The 16,999-nt window shown below is 44.8% G+C and overlaps 1 protein-coding gene and 1 pseudogene across 1 annotated transcript; one reads left to right on the top strand and one right to left on the bottom strand.

Annotated features, from left to right (window-relative positions):
- The first annotated feature begins 12,045 nt into the window (after window positions 1–12,045).
- LOC136473033 (uncharacterized) lies at window positions 12,046–13,108 on the top strand (annotated as a pseudogene).
- Window positions 13,109–13,420: 312 nt separating this feature from the next.
- LOC136473032 (uncharacterized) lies at window positions 13,421–16,565 on the bottom strand. Its single transcript, XM_066470731.1, has 6 exons — window positions 16,137–16,565; window positions 15,472–15,584; window positions 15,249–15,384; window positions 15,090–15,157; window positions 14,486–14,572; window positions 13,421–13,732 (listed from the first exon to the last, which is right to left on the bottom strand). The coding sequence occupies exons 1-6, from the start codon at window positions 16,507–16,509 to the stop codon at window positions 13,655–13,657; spliced, it is 855 nt and encodes a 284-aa protein (XP_066326828.1). The 5' UTR covers window positions 16,510–16,565; the 3' UTR covers window positions 13,421–13,654.
- Window positions 16,566–16,999: the final 434 nt, after the last annotated feature.

Here is a 16,999-nt window from a genome sequence, read left to right as displayed (position 1 = left end):
CGCCCGACCAGTTAGTATGTAGCTGAGTCTCCAGCCCTAGCTAGCTCGTGAACCATAACACGGGGTGCGGAGCCCGTGCACGTGTAGGAAGAACAAAGCGTCGCTAAGGAGCCACTGCCGACCACCCATAACGCAGAGGGTAGACGCTCGTGCACGTGTAGGGAGGAGCCAGAGACAGGGCCGTCTCTGTAGGCATCGAGCGTCAACATGACTGGTCGAGGATTTGCATTAAGTATAGCTGTATGTTATATTTAAGATGGTATACATGGACAAACGCTATTTGAAGAATAATCATGACCAGGACGTTGTGGAGAAACATCGTAATGAAAATTATATTAAATATAAATATTAGAAGTGTACTTATCTTTGGATAGAAATCTGGTCAGTGGCGATGAAGTTGTCCGGTCCTCGAGCTTTTCGGCCTGTTGTGACGGTGGTCGTGGTTGTCATAGCACCGTTCTTCGCGGCAATCATCATTGCGATGTGGTCTGGTGGTCGAAGCTCGGCGGAGCCGCTCGGGACGTGGTCTGGTGGTCAGAGCTCGGCGGAGCCGCTCAGGACATGGTCGTGGTCGATGTGGTCGGAGCTCGGTAGAGCTGCTTGGGACGTGGTCAACGTGGTCTATGGTCAACGTGGTCAGAGCTCGGCGAAGCTACTCGGGACGTGGTCGATGTGGTCTATGGTCGACGTGCTCGGAGCTTGGCAGAGCTGCTCGATCGGCCCACTTGGCTCGATGTGGCTCGCTAGACGGCTCGATGCGTGCGTTGTCTTCGTAGTCGTCGTTCACTTGTGTGGTGATCTAACTTGGACTTGTGCGAAGTATCAGTTGTTATGCAAGAAACGGTGACATATACATGTATACGCACTCCATTGATGCATGGCCCTGTATACCACATATATGCTTCCTTGGTTGCATGGTTGCATGGTTCTGTAACATAGCACGGTGGCTTGATGCAGTCGGATAGCTTGTTCGATGCCTCGAAAGATCATCTCGGCGATCATGTCGGCGTTGGAGTGCTTGTCACAAGACGGGATGAATAGACAGTGCTCGGCTTGATTGCGGCCACATGATGCACACGTACATATACACGTGCACATGCATGTGCCCCTGTAGATCCATGGTTGCATATTTGCATGCATGCAGATCTGTTTATACTCTGAGTAGCAGATCCGTACAAGCACGAGGAGTCCAATCTGAGCGGGAGTCAAGAAGCCACCGCGATTGACGCTGCTCATTGCTTGTACGACTGTTCGTGGTCTAGGATCACCACACGCAATAGCATGCCGCCACAAATCATCGCATGATGCCGAGGCGATCTTGCCATCTAGCGGGCCGTCGGTCGTCGATAAGTCACTGCCGGGATAGTAGTGCTTCGACTTGGCAACGCGTGCTGCTCGAAGATGCGCCGTGATCGTTGAAGGATATCGACACGATCAGTCGAGTTGTCGCGAAGGATGTTGATCTTGAGTTATGCCATATGAGTCGCCAGGGATCAGCGCACACGACCCCTAAAGGGGACCCCTACCTGGCGTGCCACTGTCGACGAAATATGGTCGGCAGTCCACTGAGGAGGGGTGCCCATGGTGGTAGATTGTCGGTAGACGGTGCGTGTAATTAGGAACTAGATGGTGACACAAGGCGCAGAGACAGCGATTTAGACAGGTTTGGGCCATCTGGTCGACATAATACCCTACGTCCTATGTCTTTGGTGTATTGTATTGAGATGTATACATATTAACCTGTCCTCTAGGGGACCCTTGTCTCTCCTTATATACTCCGAAGAGACAAGGTTACAAGTAAAGTATCCAATTTGGTACTATTACAATATCTAGTACAACTTATAATCTTGATGTGTACGCCTTGATCTTATGGGCCAGGCCACCTCGGATGGTGCGGCCCATGTACCATCTTGTGGTACCCGGGGGTATATCCCCCACACATTCCCTCGCATTCGGAGCAGAGCTAGGAGATCCAGTCATCCCTCGTGAAATTAGGTTCATCAGTCTGAGGTGATGGTGTAATCTGAGGAGAAGAAAGGATCCGGTTCATCGAAGAAGTTCAAGTTCCCTTGGGGTAGGCAACCTTAGGGTTCACAATATTTTACTTCTCTGTCGACTGTTTCTGGATCTGTTGGTGCTACGCTATGTTTTGGATAATCATTATCTTGTTGTTTCTCCATTGCCCTCGTCTATCTCGACTTCTGGATTAAGTCTCGGTTGTACCAGGTTGCTCTTAACCATGTATCCCTAGATCCCCGTGTGGTTTAGTATTCGAAGTCATATAATCTTTCGTGTAATCCCTAATCTATGAAATGTGATCGCGTTTTCCCCTCTTCTGGTTCTTGCTTTGAATCTCAGGATGAGATTCTTTTTAAGGGGGGTTAGTTGTAACACCCCTGGTGTTACGAACTTGTTTAGTACCATGATTTAGGCCTAAGAAAAATTTCTGAATTGAGTTTTATTGAGTTTTTAATTTAAACGTACTTGAGGCGATAAGCGAATCCTGTGTGACTTAGTTTCGTGGACTCAATAAAACGCTCAAGTTAAATTACGTAGTGCGTAGAAATATTTAGGAATATTTGATAACGATTCTAGCAAGTAAATGGCTAATGGCTTGTTCTGTTGGATTAAACATGAAAACAATTTTTATAACCAAAAATACGATTTGACAGGTATAGAGTTCTTAAGTAAAATTCGGAGTATGATTTTGGTTACAGTTAAAATATCGAGTAACAAACTTTAGTGTTTTAACCGTGTTTAAAAACATAAATAGTTGGCTTAGTAAATGAATATTTGAGAGCTGAAATAATAACGATAGTGCTGCCGACCACTCATCTCACCTATCTCGACGGTACGACGTGCGCATTATGAGAAAGGATCGAGCTTGCTGGCCTTGCCGGCTGCTTGCTCTCCCTCCCTCTACTGGCCTTGCCGCATACTGCTCTCTCTCTCTCGCGCACGCGCTCTGCTGCTTCCCGTGTCCTTGCCACGATGCATGTCTGTTGTCTCGTGCGCCTTTAAGCCGAGGCCAAGCTGCGGCTGCCGCTTGTTCCCCTGCCTCCGAGCTTGAGCTCAGCCACCACTGTTTCCACTGCTCTGTTTACCCGTGCAGCACGCGCACAGCAATGACCGACCATAGCAACAACATCGCACACGCTACGCATTAATCTCACTTACAAGCTCGGCCCGCTGAGCACGCCGCTCGTTCGCTGCTCTGCAAACATAGAGATTCTTCTGTGATCACTCTGTTTAATGCCGTGGTACTTGTGATCATGCGATCAAAGGAAAGATGAGCTTTAGAAAGTTTATTAACGTTGCAATGCTGCAGTTTATAAGCTACGTATAGTATATAAACACTCATCGCAGCCACCTGGATGGATAGCCGAAAGCAAGAGTTGAGCTCATCAGGCTCACACACTCACATACGTTTCATGCAAGTCTGGTTCTGTCTCTCTGACCAATTATTTGTGTACTAGTATTTCGTGGTAGCTGAGCACTGTAGCCAGCCATGTGAGCAGCAGTAGCCCCTCATGCAGCCTTGATGATATGAATTCCTAGGGTTGTGTTGTGCTGTTCTACACCTGGTTTGGTAGCAACTAGCTTGGCGACGATGACCGGTCGGATGACAAACCGTGTACTAGATTGGATTGGCGGAAGGGATGACCCATGGCCATGGCATATATACCCAGTCAATCGTCATGTTGGTCGAGGCACACCCATCAAACACGCACTTGAATTAATAGCGAATGCAAGTAATAGGGATCCCCGTACGACAATTTGTTAAGTCTACATTCCATGTTCCCTAATACAATGATAGCAGATGCAAGTAATAGCTTGTTATGCTTCACGTACTCTACTTAAGCCACAAAAGGCAAGCTTGAACTAACACGGCTATTACTAAAACAACAATAATGAGGTATTTGGTACAACACTTCTTTACTGATTGATCATCCCTTTCTTGTACTTTTTCTGTTGGCTTCTTTCCAACTTGCCCATTCATTGCTTCTCCTATTGCTGCTTGAATCTCCACGGCTTGCTTGTATTCGTGCATGTACTTTTTTCAAGCATGGTCAGTTTCTTACCACGAATCACTGTAGCACATAGAAAACATTGTAGCTACGACTTCTTTTGTGCTCCTATGGCCTAGTTTTTGCTCTAGTCTAGGCCCATCAGTGATATTAATTGCATTTTGCATAAAACTTTTTCTTCCAAGAAGCGAAATAGCTAAATGCATCGGTCAAGCAGCATATTTTCACCAAGTGCTTTGCTCCATTGCTTGACTCGCACACTCAATCACTAGTTGGTCAATAATGCACCAGGTGAGATGCACAAGTACCTGGCTCTAGGCTGGTCAGAGCATTAGTTATTTCTTCCAAGGTCCGGTCCAAGCATTTGAAGCATCCAATCACCTACAAGTTACAGTGGAGCTAAGTATTCCAGATTTCCCACAGATCCGATCCATCGCTCTCACCTTATCTATAGCCCATCCAACACGTGCACGATGGCAGCCGGACAAGCTTGCCAACTTCTCTTCGTGGCCTATAAAATGCAAGCTCGCACAGTCCAGCAGCTGAGCGTCCACTCTCCATAGCTCCAGCTCTCTTCTCACTCTCTCGACTTCCCTGTTCTGTCCGCAAGCTGCACGTGGGCCAGAGTCGACATTACTCGCCGGACGAGGAACGATGATGGGTCATGGGATCTATAGGAGTAGCTGAAAGATGATACTATGGTGATCATGTCACGGAGATGGAATGCTAACTTTTGGTTATATTTTACCAAAGCAAGCCCCGGTGCATAACCCCTACTTTTCTGCAGTTTAAATTATATTTGTACATTAAGTTTTAAGGAGTTGAATGAAACCCACTTGCATATATATATCTTTATCCTATGAGTCTTACTAGTATGATAGGATCATGTAGATTGCTATGCTACAGGACTCCGGTAGAAGTCGAGTGATTGTCTGTCACTCGCGAGAGATAGGAAATATATTACTGTATTATTATCACTTGAAAAATATAAATGGTGGAAAGGAAAATGGTGACCGGATAGGGATATGGTTTGGGTATTGGTGGGTGTAAGAGTTTGTGTCACCGTGGACGCGGGGCATGGCTTGGTTACACTGCTTTCCCTGTCTGTGTCGGTTAAGGACCGATCATTGCATAAGGCTCTAGGCAAGTCACAGACTTATTATTCCAAGCACATACTTGGGTATGGGCGCTTGGAAGACTTGTTATTCTCTTATCGTGGATCCGGCTCTTTCCGGACCGACTGTCATGGAGGAGGTCCTTGCACCGCACTGAGTCCGAGACTCAGGGGCGGGGGCTTGGAGTCCCAGTTTGGATGGGGACCTAGACACCCAGGATAGGAGAGTGATAGGTTGGTCCTACTTGTGCCTTAGGTACAAGCGGGGCATGTGTTTTCGGGGTACCCAGTTGGGGGCATTGATTCACGAATCGTCAGGATATCCGGTACGGCTTGTCTGCGGTTTAGCATCGTAGTAAGAACTAAAAGATGAAAGATGGAAGATGGAAAAAGAAATTTTGATTGCTTACCACCTGCTTGAAAGTAGCACAGGTGCTTACATAGAATGGTTAGTTAATGAACCAATGTGGCTGTTAATAAAAATCGAATATAAGGACGCACGCTTAGTAATGCTTCCTACAGATGCAATGAACTCACAAGCCAGATAGCCTTGCATATCCTTAGAGTCTTTTTTTTCTCCTATCGGGTAAGTCTTGTTGAGTACAATTGAGTACTCAGGGTTTTATTCCCCCTGTTGCAGGTGACAGGTTGATGCTACAGCTGACCCTTGTGTGTGGATTCCTCTTGGTGGGCTCAGCGAGGATTCCTTTACGCTTCGATCATAGTTTTTATTTATAATTCTCACTAAATATTTTTATAAATGAAAGTTTTATAATATGTTGTCATATTATACATATTGAAGTTTCATCATGTCATGAATAGATGATTATTTCCGCTGTAATTCTGATCACATATTTATATTCCGCTGTTATATTAAATTGTTCATAACTCTGATAAATTTATTACATTCCGTTGTTATATAATAACTATTATACTCTGATGTTGTACTAAAAGTGATGTATAAAATGGTTAAGAATGATGTAAGCTTTGTTCTCTTATTTGTGATCCTGATGGCAAAAATGTGGATTTTTTGGTTCTCCCCTGGGGTGTGCCCGATGGAACTAAGTAATTTAGTGTTCTCCCTTGAGTGCTTAGTGTCTAATGGAAGACAAGCACTCCTGTGAGACATTAGATTAGGTGGTTCTGCCACACATATCTCCATATGTACTCATCCGAACCTATAACACTGCAGTAACCTGACTCTGATACCACTGTAGGGTTATGAGGATGCTACGCTAGCAGGAAAACAAAAAAAATTAACCTCATAAACCATGATCTATTGCTAGTTATAGATCATGAGATTACCACTAGACGCGCAGGTGCAGCGGAAGCGACTCGATGTAGTCGTACGCGTCGTAGCAGTGCCGTGCAGTTGCAAGGTCGTCCGTACGTCTGTCCCCTTCGTGCGGTTCATCCTTGTGGTCCAGATGCAGCAACTCCGAGGTATCCACACGTACAGGGAGGAAGCGTCGCGCCTCTAGACTGCTAGGTCCACGAGGAGCAGCAGGCGTAGGATGGGCGGCGGCAGCTGCCAAAAATGGCATGGATCCCTAGCCCCGTTGCCCACCCCACTTATTTATAGGCATCCCTAATGAGCTCCTGAGTTGGAGGCACATTAGTAACCCTAAGCCTTGTCTAACTCGGATCAAATCCAAATTAGGCTTCTAGCCCCTTAAGCGTGCGACCCTATGGGTTCACGCACACATAGACATGGCCCGAGTACTCCTACTCGGCCATTAGTTGATAGCGGCCTCTAGCAAGGCATGTCAACTCCTATGCGTACGCAAAGATCGTATCAGACGAACCATAATAAAACCACATACTTGTTATTCCCTTGCCTCACGATATTTGGTCCAACTCATAGGTTAACACTTAACCTAAGCACGACCATGCATTTCTTGATCTAATCATTAGAGTGATCCAGTGATATCTCTCTCATATAGAGAGGGGCAAATTCCTTCTTGATTATCTATGTCTCATAGCATGTTTCCTGACAAACCCGAAAAACCACCTTTATAACTACCCTGTTATGGAGTAGCGTTTGATAGTCCCTGAGTAGGTCGTTTCATATCTTGAATAAATACAACAATCTCAGGTCTAAGGACATAACGTACATGATATGAATAAAGATAATAACAACATGTCACGTTGGGTCAGTCTAGCCCCATGTCATACATGTGCCCACATTATTAGTTTGACATCTCCATGTCTATGACTTGTGAAACATAGTCATCAACTAATAATGTGCTGATCCATTATTCATGTGTGTCCTCACATGAACTCTGATCAGGGACAACATTAGAATAACCATACAAGTAAAAGAGTTTCACAAACAATTCACATAATTGCTAATCGATACAGGTTGTCTTTAATGGAAATTCAATGAACTCATAATATATCATGGATACAAGGCAATATAATCATCTCTATGATTATCCCTAGGGCATACTCCCAACAAATATTCCATAAGAGAGAAATGTATTTCAAAGAGCATAGTAGAATTAAGTTAGCCATCAAATATTCCACGCACATGCACATCTTGATCTAAGAGTATGATATTTCTCTCCTTAGATCCGGGATTTGATCTTACAATATATGCAAGGTAAGTACGCTACATATTTTATCCCTACCTAAAACTCCACATAAGCTTTTTAGAAGTAGGATAAGAAGAGACAAAATAATGCTTTGACGAGGAACTATACACATTGAGCGATCTGAGAGAATCATTGGAGGAGCAAAGCTATGTTTTAATTTGAAAATCTTTGAAAATCCAAGTTTTCTAAGCAGGGGAAGCGATGATGACGGGATTCTAATCCATTCCTCAACCTCCCAAGATGGTATGGTAGACACTTCAAAGTTCACATGTGTAGGTGATGCTTGAAATAAGGTAATATCGCTGCCAGTAAATTCCTCGGCTCCTTGGAAGAAGACTATCGGCTACAATACCTAAACTTTTATGCAGCATATTTCTGTACTTCCGGTTAACTTGTATTGCTATGATCGAACTCAGGGGGCCAGCTCCTAATCGGCTAAAGCAGATGAACGGAGATGCAGAGAAAGATCAATTTTGAAGTTATCAAGATCAAAAGAAGATGGAGCCGATGCAGCTTTCAGTGATTGCGATCAAATGTCGTTGGCTAGGGAAAAGAAGATCATCGGATCAAAATAGTTCAAAGCATGAAAACTCATACTTTGAACTAGGGGGCCTGTGTTTACACTAAAATTTGGTAAGCTTATCCTAGAAAGGAAGAGATCGGCCGATGATGTCAAAAGCGAGAAAGTTTTCTAATTAAGGGATATTTATGGACCGGCCAAGAAATATTATTTAATTAATTTGAGAGAGACATGACGTCCAGGTGCATATTAGGATGAAAGAAACAATGACACGTATCAAACAAGGAAGCTTCATCAGCAAGGATTCTACATAAGGGAAATTAGAGTCTATGTATCTTGGTATTTCTTTTTATCTAGTCATGTTAGTTTAGGACTATTATCAGCCCAGGGTATAAATATAAACCCCCGGCTATTGTATCAAACACACAATCAATCAAATACAAGTCATTTATTTTTTTTTGCTCCGGCCACCCCTTAGGAGTAGGAGTAGAGTAGATCTCGGCGAGTTCTTTAGCAAGTACGGCTGCATCGATCCGGTTGACCTCCACTGTTTGTCTGTAAGTACCGTCATGGCTCATACCTCTATTCGTATGGCTGCATCGATCCGGTCGACCCCCACCGCGACTCTGGTCTGAGTTAGTTATCAACTCTTGTCTAGTTCAAGTATGGCTGCATCGATCCGGTCGACCTCCACTGCTCGAACTAGATTAAGGTCAAGTTATCGGCTCTATCTAAGGGTGGCGTTCCTTCGGATAGATTCATTAAGTTACCGATATTGTTTATTGCTTTCATTATTTATTTAATTACAGCAATATCCCTTCGTCCGATTGGGATTGATCTAGATCGGCCTTATAACCTTTTTAACCCATCGTTTGTTAATCTAAAACTGATCTAATCTGTACTTTAAATGATGAGTTATGTTTTATCGGTTGTTTTACATCAATCTTGATCGTGCATAGCGTGTGGTTAAGGCGTGTTTGATCTTGAGTAGATCTATTGGTTAGCGAAAACTGTTCCATGACCCGTTATCACGGCCTGTGTGATTTTGCCTCACACCCCAATGTTAGCACCGTGGAATAGGGATTGTTATTTGGTAGATCTGTTCTTGAGAGGGCATGACCTTAACAGGGCGCTATGCCTGAATCGGCTGTTTTAGCCGATATCGAGCGCTTTCACGATCAGTTCGCATCACGAGATCGTTAAAGTAGCGATAAGTTGAAAGATGTGTTAGCCCTACGATCTTATTATTGTATTACGGCCTGCATGATTCTGCCTCATTACCCACTGATATTAGTAATAAGTTAGGGTCATCGAGTCTATTGTTGTTTCTACGGCCTGCATGATTCTGCTTTATGCCCCACTGGTCATAGCAATAGATGAGATCTAATATGTTCATTATATTTATTTCTATTAAATGGTTGAATGACGATGAACTGTTTCTTTTATAAAAGAGTTCGATTACTTGCAGTCATTGGCTTAGCATAAACCAATCATTGTTGACATCTTATTGCCATTGATTAATATTTGCTCAAATAACGACATTTATCTTGAATGATAACCGATTCTTCTTGTACAACCCAATGAGCTTTAACCGATTTATTCTTATGAATATGCTGAAAGCGACTATTTAGTCGATCTCCTTTCATATCGGCTCTTAGAGCCGCACATTCGGGACTGTCTGGCAACACCGGCAAGTTTCGCCCTTAATTACTGATAAGCTTTCTCTTCTTGTCAATTGCAGGGTTAAATTGACTAGCACATCTCAGGAGAAGTGTGTAGGATCGACCACCCTTGCACTGAAGCTAGGAAAATCTCTAGCTTCATCGAGCGGATTCTTTCAGCTTGCTACGTGTGTCCTTGGCACGGGACAAAATTCTGTGTCGACACCAACCACCTCAGCCAGAGATATGTCTGATGTTTCCAAACATTGCTTAGCTCATGGAACGATCATGTGTCGTGGATAAGATATCTGTTCGTGCATCGCGAATTGCGTGTGGCGTCGATTTGGTCGACCAGTATCTTGCTTGCCAGCCGAACGCCCAAACATACATTTTCCTCAAAAAAATGACAAACAATTATTATTAGAGATGGTGGGACAGAAATCAAATATAAAACTGAGTTAGGGCGTCAAGCACATTGGGCCGGAATATTGATATGGCTGCTCTGTCAGCTGCCACCATGCATGGCGTCGTGCAAAGTTCACCTAGGCCTTATTCGGTTCCAGGGAATGGATTATCGGCTTGTTCGTTTGCGCTGGTGTAACTTATAAGTAATTGTTGAAAGGTTTAATGTGAAAAAAAATATTATTTATTGACTGATAAATTATAGCTTATAAATCAAATATGATCTGGCGAACATGCTGTAATATAAAATGTTATGTTAGTTTATACAATCTTTGATCATCTGTGTTGGAATCAGGGCTAAACGAACCAGCCTGCTAGTAGCGCGGCAGGCTACGATACGACAGCTAAAAATGGAATATAATTTGGTCAAACTGCCGAACACTTTAACTAAGGCGGTTTAGTTACTTAAATTCAAAAAGTGAATCAAAGAATTTCAGTATCTAGTTATTAGTTAAAAAAATATTTATTAAAATACAAAAAAAGATTGAATAATTTTACTTTCTAATTATTTTTGCATTTCTTTCTGTTAAAATAAAAGAACTCTGTTGTTTCGTAATTGATTGATTGAATTCCAAAGAAAACCTATATTTATAGGAAATTCTCGAATATTGCTTATTTCATATAAAAGGAAATCCTAATGACTAGAATTCTCTAAGTTTTAGCTCAGTTGGTAGAGCAGAGGACTGAAAATCCTCGTGTCACCAGTTCAAATTTGGTTCCTGACACAGAAAAAAGGATCTACCGAATAGGTATTGATAAAAATGACTCGAGATGGATTGGGATACATATTCTAGAATAATATAGAAGGAGTATTATTTTTTCATCTAAGTAGATAAATCTCTAAATAGAGACACTTCTTTTTCTTTAGGGACTCGGGTTATTTTCTTTATGGTACAGAAGGAGGTGAGATTAGGTTCCCTTTTCTTCATTTTTTCATTTCTTATTCTGCTATTCCGAATATTTTTATATTCTTAATTGCAAGTTTTTTCACTCTCTCTCTATCACATCAAATCTTTGAACACATACATAGAGTATTAAATGTAGATAAAAAAAATAATTAATTACATAGTTTGATTGTAAATTACGAGACGAATCTTTTGAGCCTAGTTAGGCCATGATTGGACAATAATTATCAAATACAAACGAAAGTGCTACAGTACCTAATACTGATTCCTAACCTCAATCTAAATAAGGCCTAACAAATTCCTTATTTGACTAAGGGCCAATTTGGTTGCCAAATTTTTTGACAAAACGCTACTATAGCGTTTTCGTTGTTATTTGGCAATTAGTGTCCAATCATAATCTAATTAGGCTTAAAAGATTCATCTCGTGGATTTCGTCTAAACTGTGTAATTAGTTTTATTTTTTTATTTATATTTAATACTTCGCACATGCGTTTAAAGATTCGATGTGACGAGAAATCTTAAAAAATTTGGTGTTTTGGAGAGCAACTAAACAGGTCCTAAACCTGAAGATACCGGCGGGTGGTTCTGCCGTTAATTAATCCTCTGACTGCCACCTCGTTGCAAGCTCAGCCAACGACACACCCGCCGATTAAAACGCCGGCCTCTTCTCTCCTCGCCTCCCTCCACTGCATTCGCATTCGCATTCGCATTCGCAGCAGATTCGCGCCCGCCCGCTGCAGCGGTCAATCGTTTTGCTCTGCGTCGCCATTGCTGTCCTGCTGTCCGAATCAAGAGGCGGCGGCGGCGGCGAGCAATGAGGGAGCTGTCCTGCTTCGGCGACGGCTCCGTCAGCGTCGCGGCCGCGGCCGCCTCCGTCTCCGGCCACGGCGCGCTCGACCGGGCGCTGCAGGCGGCCACCACCAGCGTGTACAGGGCGTTGCTGTCCTCGGGCAAGGAGATGCTCGTCCGGGTGACGTGGACCCGGAGCGCGGCCGGAGCGCCCGGCGTCGCGGTCGCCTTCGACGATGGCGGCGCCAACTCCTCCGACGCGCCGAAGCCGTCGCCGCCGCCGCCGGCGAGGACAAGGCCTGTCCTGTTGCTGCACAAGAGGCGAGGGAGCCGGTCGCTGGTCACCGGCGCCGGGACGGCCGTCGGCGTGCACTGGGACACCCGGAGGCCAAGTACGCCTCGGGGTCGTCGTCCCCGGAGCCCGAACGCGACTACTGCCTCGCCGTCGTGGCCGACGCCGAGCTCGCGCTCCTCCTCGGCTCCGGCGGCGCGGCGCGCGAGCTCTCCCGCCGCCTCGGCCTCGCCCCGAGCGGCGCGCGCGCCGCGCTCCTCGTCAGCCGGCGCGAGCAGCTGCGGTGCGCGGCGGCGGCGCACGTCACACGCTTCAGGTTCCGGGAGGGCGGGGACGAGCACGAGGTGGCCGCGCACGCGTGCCGGGGCGGGGGCGAGGGGGAGCTGCGGGTCACCATCGACGGCGAGAAGGTGGCTGAGGTGCGGCGGGTGGGCTGTGGGTTCCGCGGCAACCGCGCCGCCGTGCTGGCCAACGGGGAGGTGGTCGACGTCATGTGGGACGTGCACGACTGGTGGTTCGGTGGCCAGGGCAGCAGCGCGGGCTCGGGGGCGCAGTTCATGGTGAAGGCCAGGGCGGAGAAGGAGGGCAGGCTGTGGATGGCCGACGACACGGCGGCCAGGGGGCAATCGCCAGGTGGCTTCTTCTTGCATGTGCAGTGCTACCGCCGGTGACGATTGATGGTGGCCGCAGTCGCCCGGTGACGATTGATGGTTGCAGTTGCAGTCTTTTGCTCCTTTAGATTGATGATGGGTGATCTAAGGCCCTGTTCGCTTCGCTAAAAAAACAAGACAAAACAATATTCCGACTAATTTGTTATAAGAGAAAAACATTGTTTCAGCTAAAAAAAAGCTAAAAAGTATGGATTATCAGTCTGTTCGCTTGTTGGTTAGCCAGAGCTTATCACCTGCCAACAATATTTTTCTCTCACAACAAATCAGCATCAGCTGGGCTTATCAGCCCAGAAACTAGCCAACGAACAGACCGTATATGAGAAGCGAACAGGGCCTAAGTGTAGTAGTGGGTATAAAGAAAAGCAGTGCAAAGTTCAAACAAAGGGAAGAAATGTTCATACAGTTTTATGCGAAAAAAAAGATGTTCATACAGAATGATGATGAGCATGTTTTTGTGTGTCACTTATCACATGACCAAGGATGGTGGTAGTGGTATATACAAACCAAACCAAGACCTAGGTACATGAATACCAACCAAATACTCCAGTTCTGCATGGATGCTGCAGCCTTTGGTGTGTCTGAAAAAAAGATGTCTGAATGTAGAGATTTACATCGAGGTCACCCAGAAATGCCTGCATTGTCTGCAGCGATACTATCAAGCAGGGACTCGCAAGCATCTTCCAATATATCCAACACCTGAAAGCCCCAAAACATCACTTATTAAAAGAAGGATATCAAACACAGCTGCGCATCTCATGTAGATCTTGTGTAAGCATGGTCAGCAAATTTGTAGACATAATGCATGACTATAGCCAATATTATGGCAAAATGATTGTTACATCCAAGGGGCTTAGTAAGGTTATATCTCAGGCCTCAGCATAGCTGTGGATTGGTGATCCAGTATCAGCTTGTCAACAAATGTATATCTAGGGTTGTGGACATTTTCATTTTCTGAGGTTTGTTAGTGCCATACTAGTTTGTTACCGACTTATTGTATCTCATGTTAGTTGCTCATGCAAACTCCTGGGCATAATGTAGTTGTGCCCAGACCTGATTTGACAATTTGTATCAGAAGAAGACAAATTGCTTAAATCTCAGAGGTATAATCATAGTCGATAACTATATAAGTGAATGCTGGCATGTAATGATTATACAAGTCATGTAAAGTTCACACTAGTGCACAAATACTTGGCATTGGTGGAACTGAGCATATCTCAGGTCATCAGTCACTACAGTCTACATAATTGTTTATTTATATAGTTAAAGGTATGCCACACTCATGCACAAGCTATTTTAATTGGACAGGAACAAAAACCGAGTGATTAATTAGTGGAGACAGGCCATGGCATTCATACTCATTGGTCACTGGGACAAAATCTCAACTAATAAGATCGAGAACATGATTGCAAACTTTGTGCTAACAACTAACAAGTACATCATGCTACTAGCCTTTTCAAATCCCTGAGGGCCTCCATAATAAGGATCTGGGACTTCATACTCAGTATGTCGTTTGCAGTAGGAGCACATCAGCTTAACCTAATAAACACATGAGTACCAATTCAGTAAGTGTGAACTTTCAAGAATGAAGAAAACATATAAAAAAAATGATGCCATCACATACCTTAAGTTGACAAAAAGTATCAATATTAGATTAGTAATTTCCCTACATAAAAAGGCTAACGGCAAGAATAAATGCTACATAAGGTCAAGCACAAGATACAAGATATGCTCTTTTAATTAAGTGAACAACTGACAAAAAAAAAACAATCACAATTTACTCTTTGCAGGTATCATAGTTTTCACCCATTGTAATGTTAAAATACGTGAAGAAGGCTACACTATACCAGTCTACAGACAGTAAAACATAAGCAAAGAAAGTAAAATAGATGTTCAATTTAGTATCCACATCAGCTCACATGGCTCACTCTTGTTTCTGCTATAAAGGGAAAAGGACATGTCTAGAAAATTGAAATGACAAAATGCATATGGGATAAAAATTCTAGCTGGACAAGATTGCACGAGACAAATTGAGATTAATAATCTACACGCTAACCTTATTGGGTGCATTCTCAGGGAGGGGCTCCTTGCGTCTCCATCTCTCAAACGAGTTCAATATATCTTCTGCATATTGTTCAAAACAGAAATGCTCCAATGCATCAAGCAGCATACAACAATAAAACTGGAACACAAATAACAGGGTCTGAGAGAGAACCATAGTTCTGCCTGTCCATTGCAAGGATAAGATCAAAATCACGAAAATCTGAGGGTCTGATAGGCCTGGATATTGAGGTGACCTCAATCCCCCGCTTCTTTGAAGCTGCTCTCATCCTTGAGTCTGCCTTATTACCCTAAACCCACGAAAAACCTCATTAGCACTGATGCCATCATTGATCTGAATAAATGTACAAAAGAGCACAGTAAACATATGATACAACCTCATGATACCCAATGGTACCAGCAGAGTCTATGAGAAACTTGGAGTCAAGCCCACGCTTGCTTACGAGGGTCCGGAACACAGCTTCAGCCGCAGGACTCCGGCAAATATTTCCTGTACACATAATTTACATCAAATCTCTGGAGAACAGACAGATACAAATGCATCGATAACTCGGATACCTCCACGGTCCACACTGTAACGGGAAATCATCCAGGACAAGGCATTCTGATGAGATTATCCACAACTGAACAGGCACCCAACTACCCAAGCATATGCAAAAAATAGTTGTAGCGCCTACATAGTTCAATAATCAATACGCACAATCGCTAAGCATTAGATTGCTAGGATCAAGTCATCCGAAATTCTTAATCGCGCTGCTGGGTAAATTGATTTTTCATCAACAAGCCAAATCTCCAAACCTTCAGCCGATAAATTGTGAGAATAGTAGCTGTGGTGCTAAGATGGGAATACAAGGCTATGGCTACCGGCTATTTTCGATCAGATTCCAAGGAATACCCGAAGGCCATCAGACGACACAACAACGAGTGAGTTCAATCCGCACGGACGCAGGGAAAACCGGGAATTGGTACCCGAATTGTTTGGCATCCACATGTACGGAGACGGAGCCGGAGGTGAGCAGAGACTAGGGTTGAGGGGACTGACCGAGGCACACGAAGAGGACAGCGAAGGGCTTCGCCTCGGCTGCCGACGCCGCATCCGCCGTGCTCGCCTCCGCAGCCATCCCCTCCGCCGCCGCCGCTGCCGAAGACGCGAATCGGAGGCGAGGGTTTCGAGCGTGGTGGGGACTGGCGACTAGAGGCGCGCCGCGGCAGCCGCTCACGCGCACGTGACGACTGGTTGCCGCAACGGGAACAAGTGGAGTAGCATTGCGGCACGACCTGCTAGTTAAAAGCGGGTCGCCTCGGCTCGTCGGATTCGGAACCAACGTGGAGGAGGCCACGGCCGCGGACGTGGACGCGGAGCTGCTCGCCGACGCCGACGCGAGCGTGGGCGCAAGCGCAGCGGCTCCGGGCATGGCCAGCAGCGCCTTGGCGTGGGCTCGCGAGCAGCAGGCAGTGTGAGGCTCGCGAACGAGTGGCCAGCGCTCTCGGGCTGCACCGCGACCGCAAGAGAACAATCAGACAAGCGGTCGGGTCCCGGACGGCCGGACCCGAAGCGTTTTTCCTTTTTCCTCTCTCATTTCATTTCCTCGTTGATTGGAAAAAAAAACATAATGAATATGTCTTCCAAGTACACGAGGAACAGTTTGATGAGGAAGACAAATGCGAAGGGTGTTCTACTCGCACGTCTGACTGTACCTTGAACAAAGTTTTTTCTCAAAAAATAAGTTTTTTTAACACAATATTAAAGCAGATACAGATGTTTATATGCGTGTACACATTTACCACTGTAAACGTACACACACTTTACCCATCTTGGCGGCATGCAACTCAAAATCCAGACGCAGAAAAACTGACAAATACTAAGATTTTTTTTCCCATACGCTAGTTTTGTATAGATGAGTT

This window comes from Miscanthus floridulus, chromosome 8 (assembly GCF_019320115.1).
Source record: "Miscanthus floridulus cultivar M001 chromosome 8, ASM1932011v1, whole genome shotgun sequence".
NCBI lineage: Eukaryota > Viridiplantae > Streptophyta > Magnoliopsida > Poales > Poaceae > Miscanthus > Miscanthus floridulus.
This window is presented reverse-complemented; position numbering and strand designations above follow the sequence as displayed.

Bases quoted from the DNA above. Each gene is read 5' to 3' on its own strand.
- LOC136473032 (XM_066470731.1), bottom strand. From the start codon at position 16,509: ATGCCCGGAGCCGCTGCGCTTGCGCCCACGCTCGCGTCGGCGTCGGCG. The intron at 15,158-15,248 runs GTTCTCTCTCAG...AACAATATGCAG, and splicing joins AATGGACAGGCAGAACTATG to AAGATATATTGAACTCGTTT. The intron at 13,733-14,485 runs GCTAGTAGCATG...TGGGGCTTTCAG, and splicing joins GCCCTCAGGGATTTGAAAAG to GTGTTGGATATATTGGAAGA.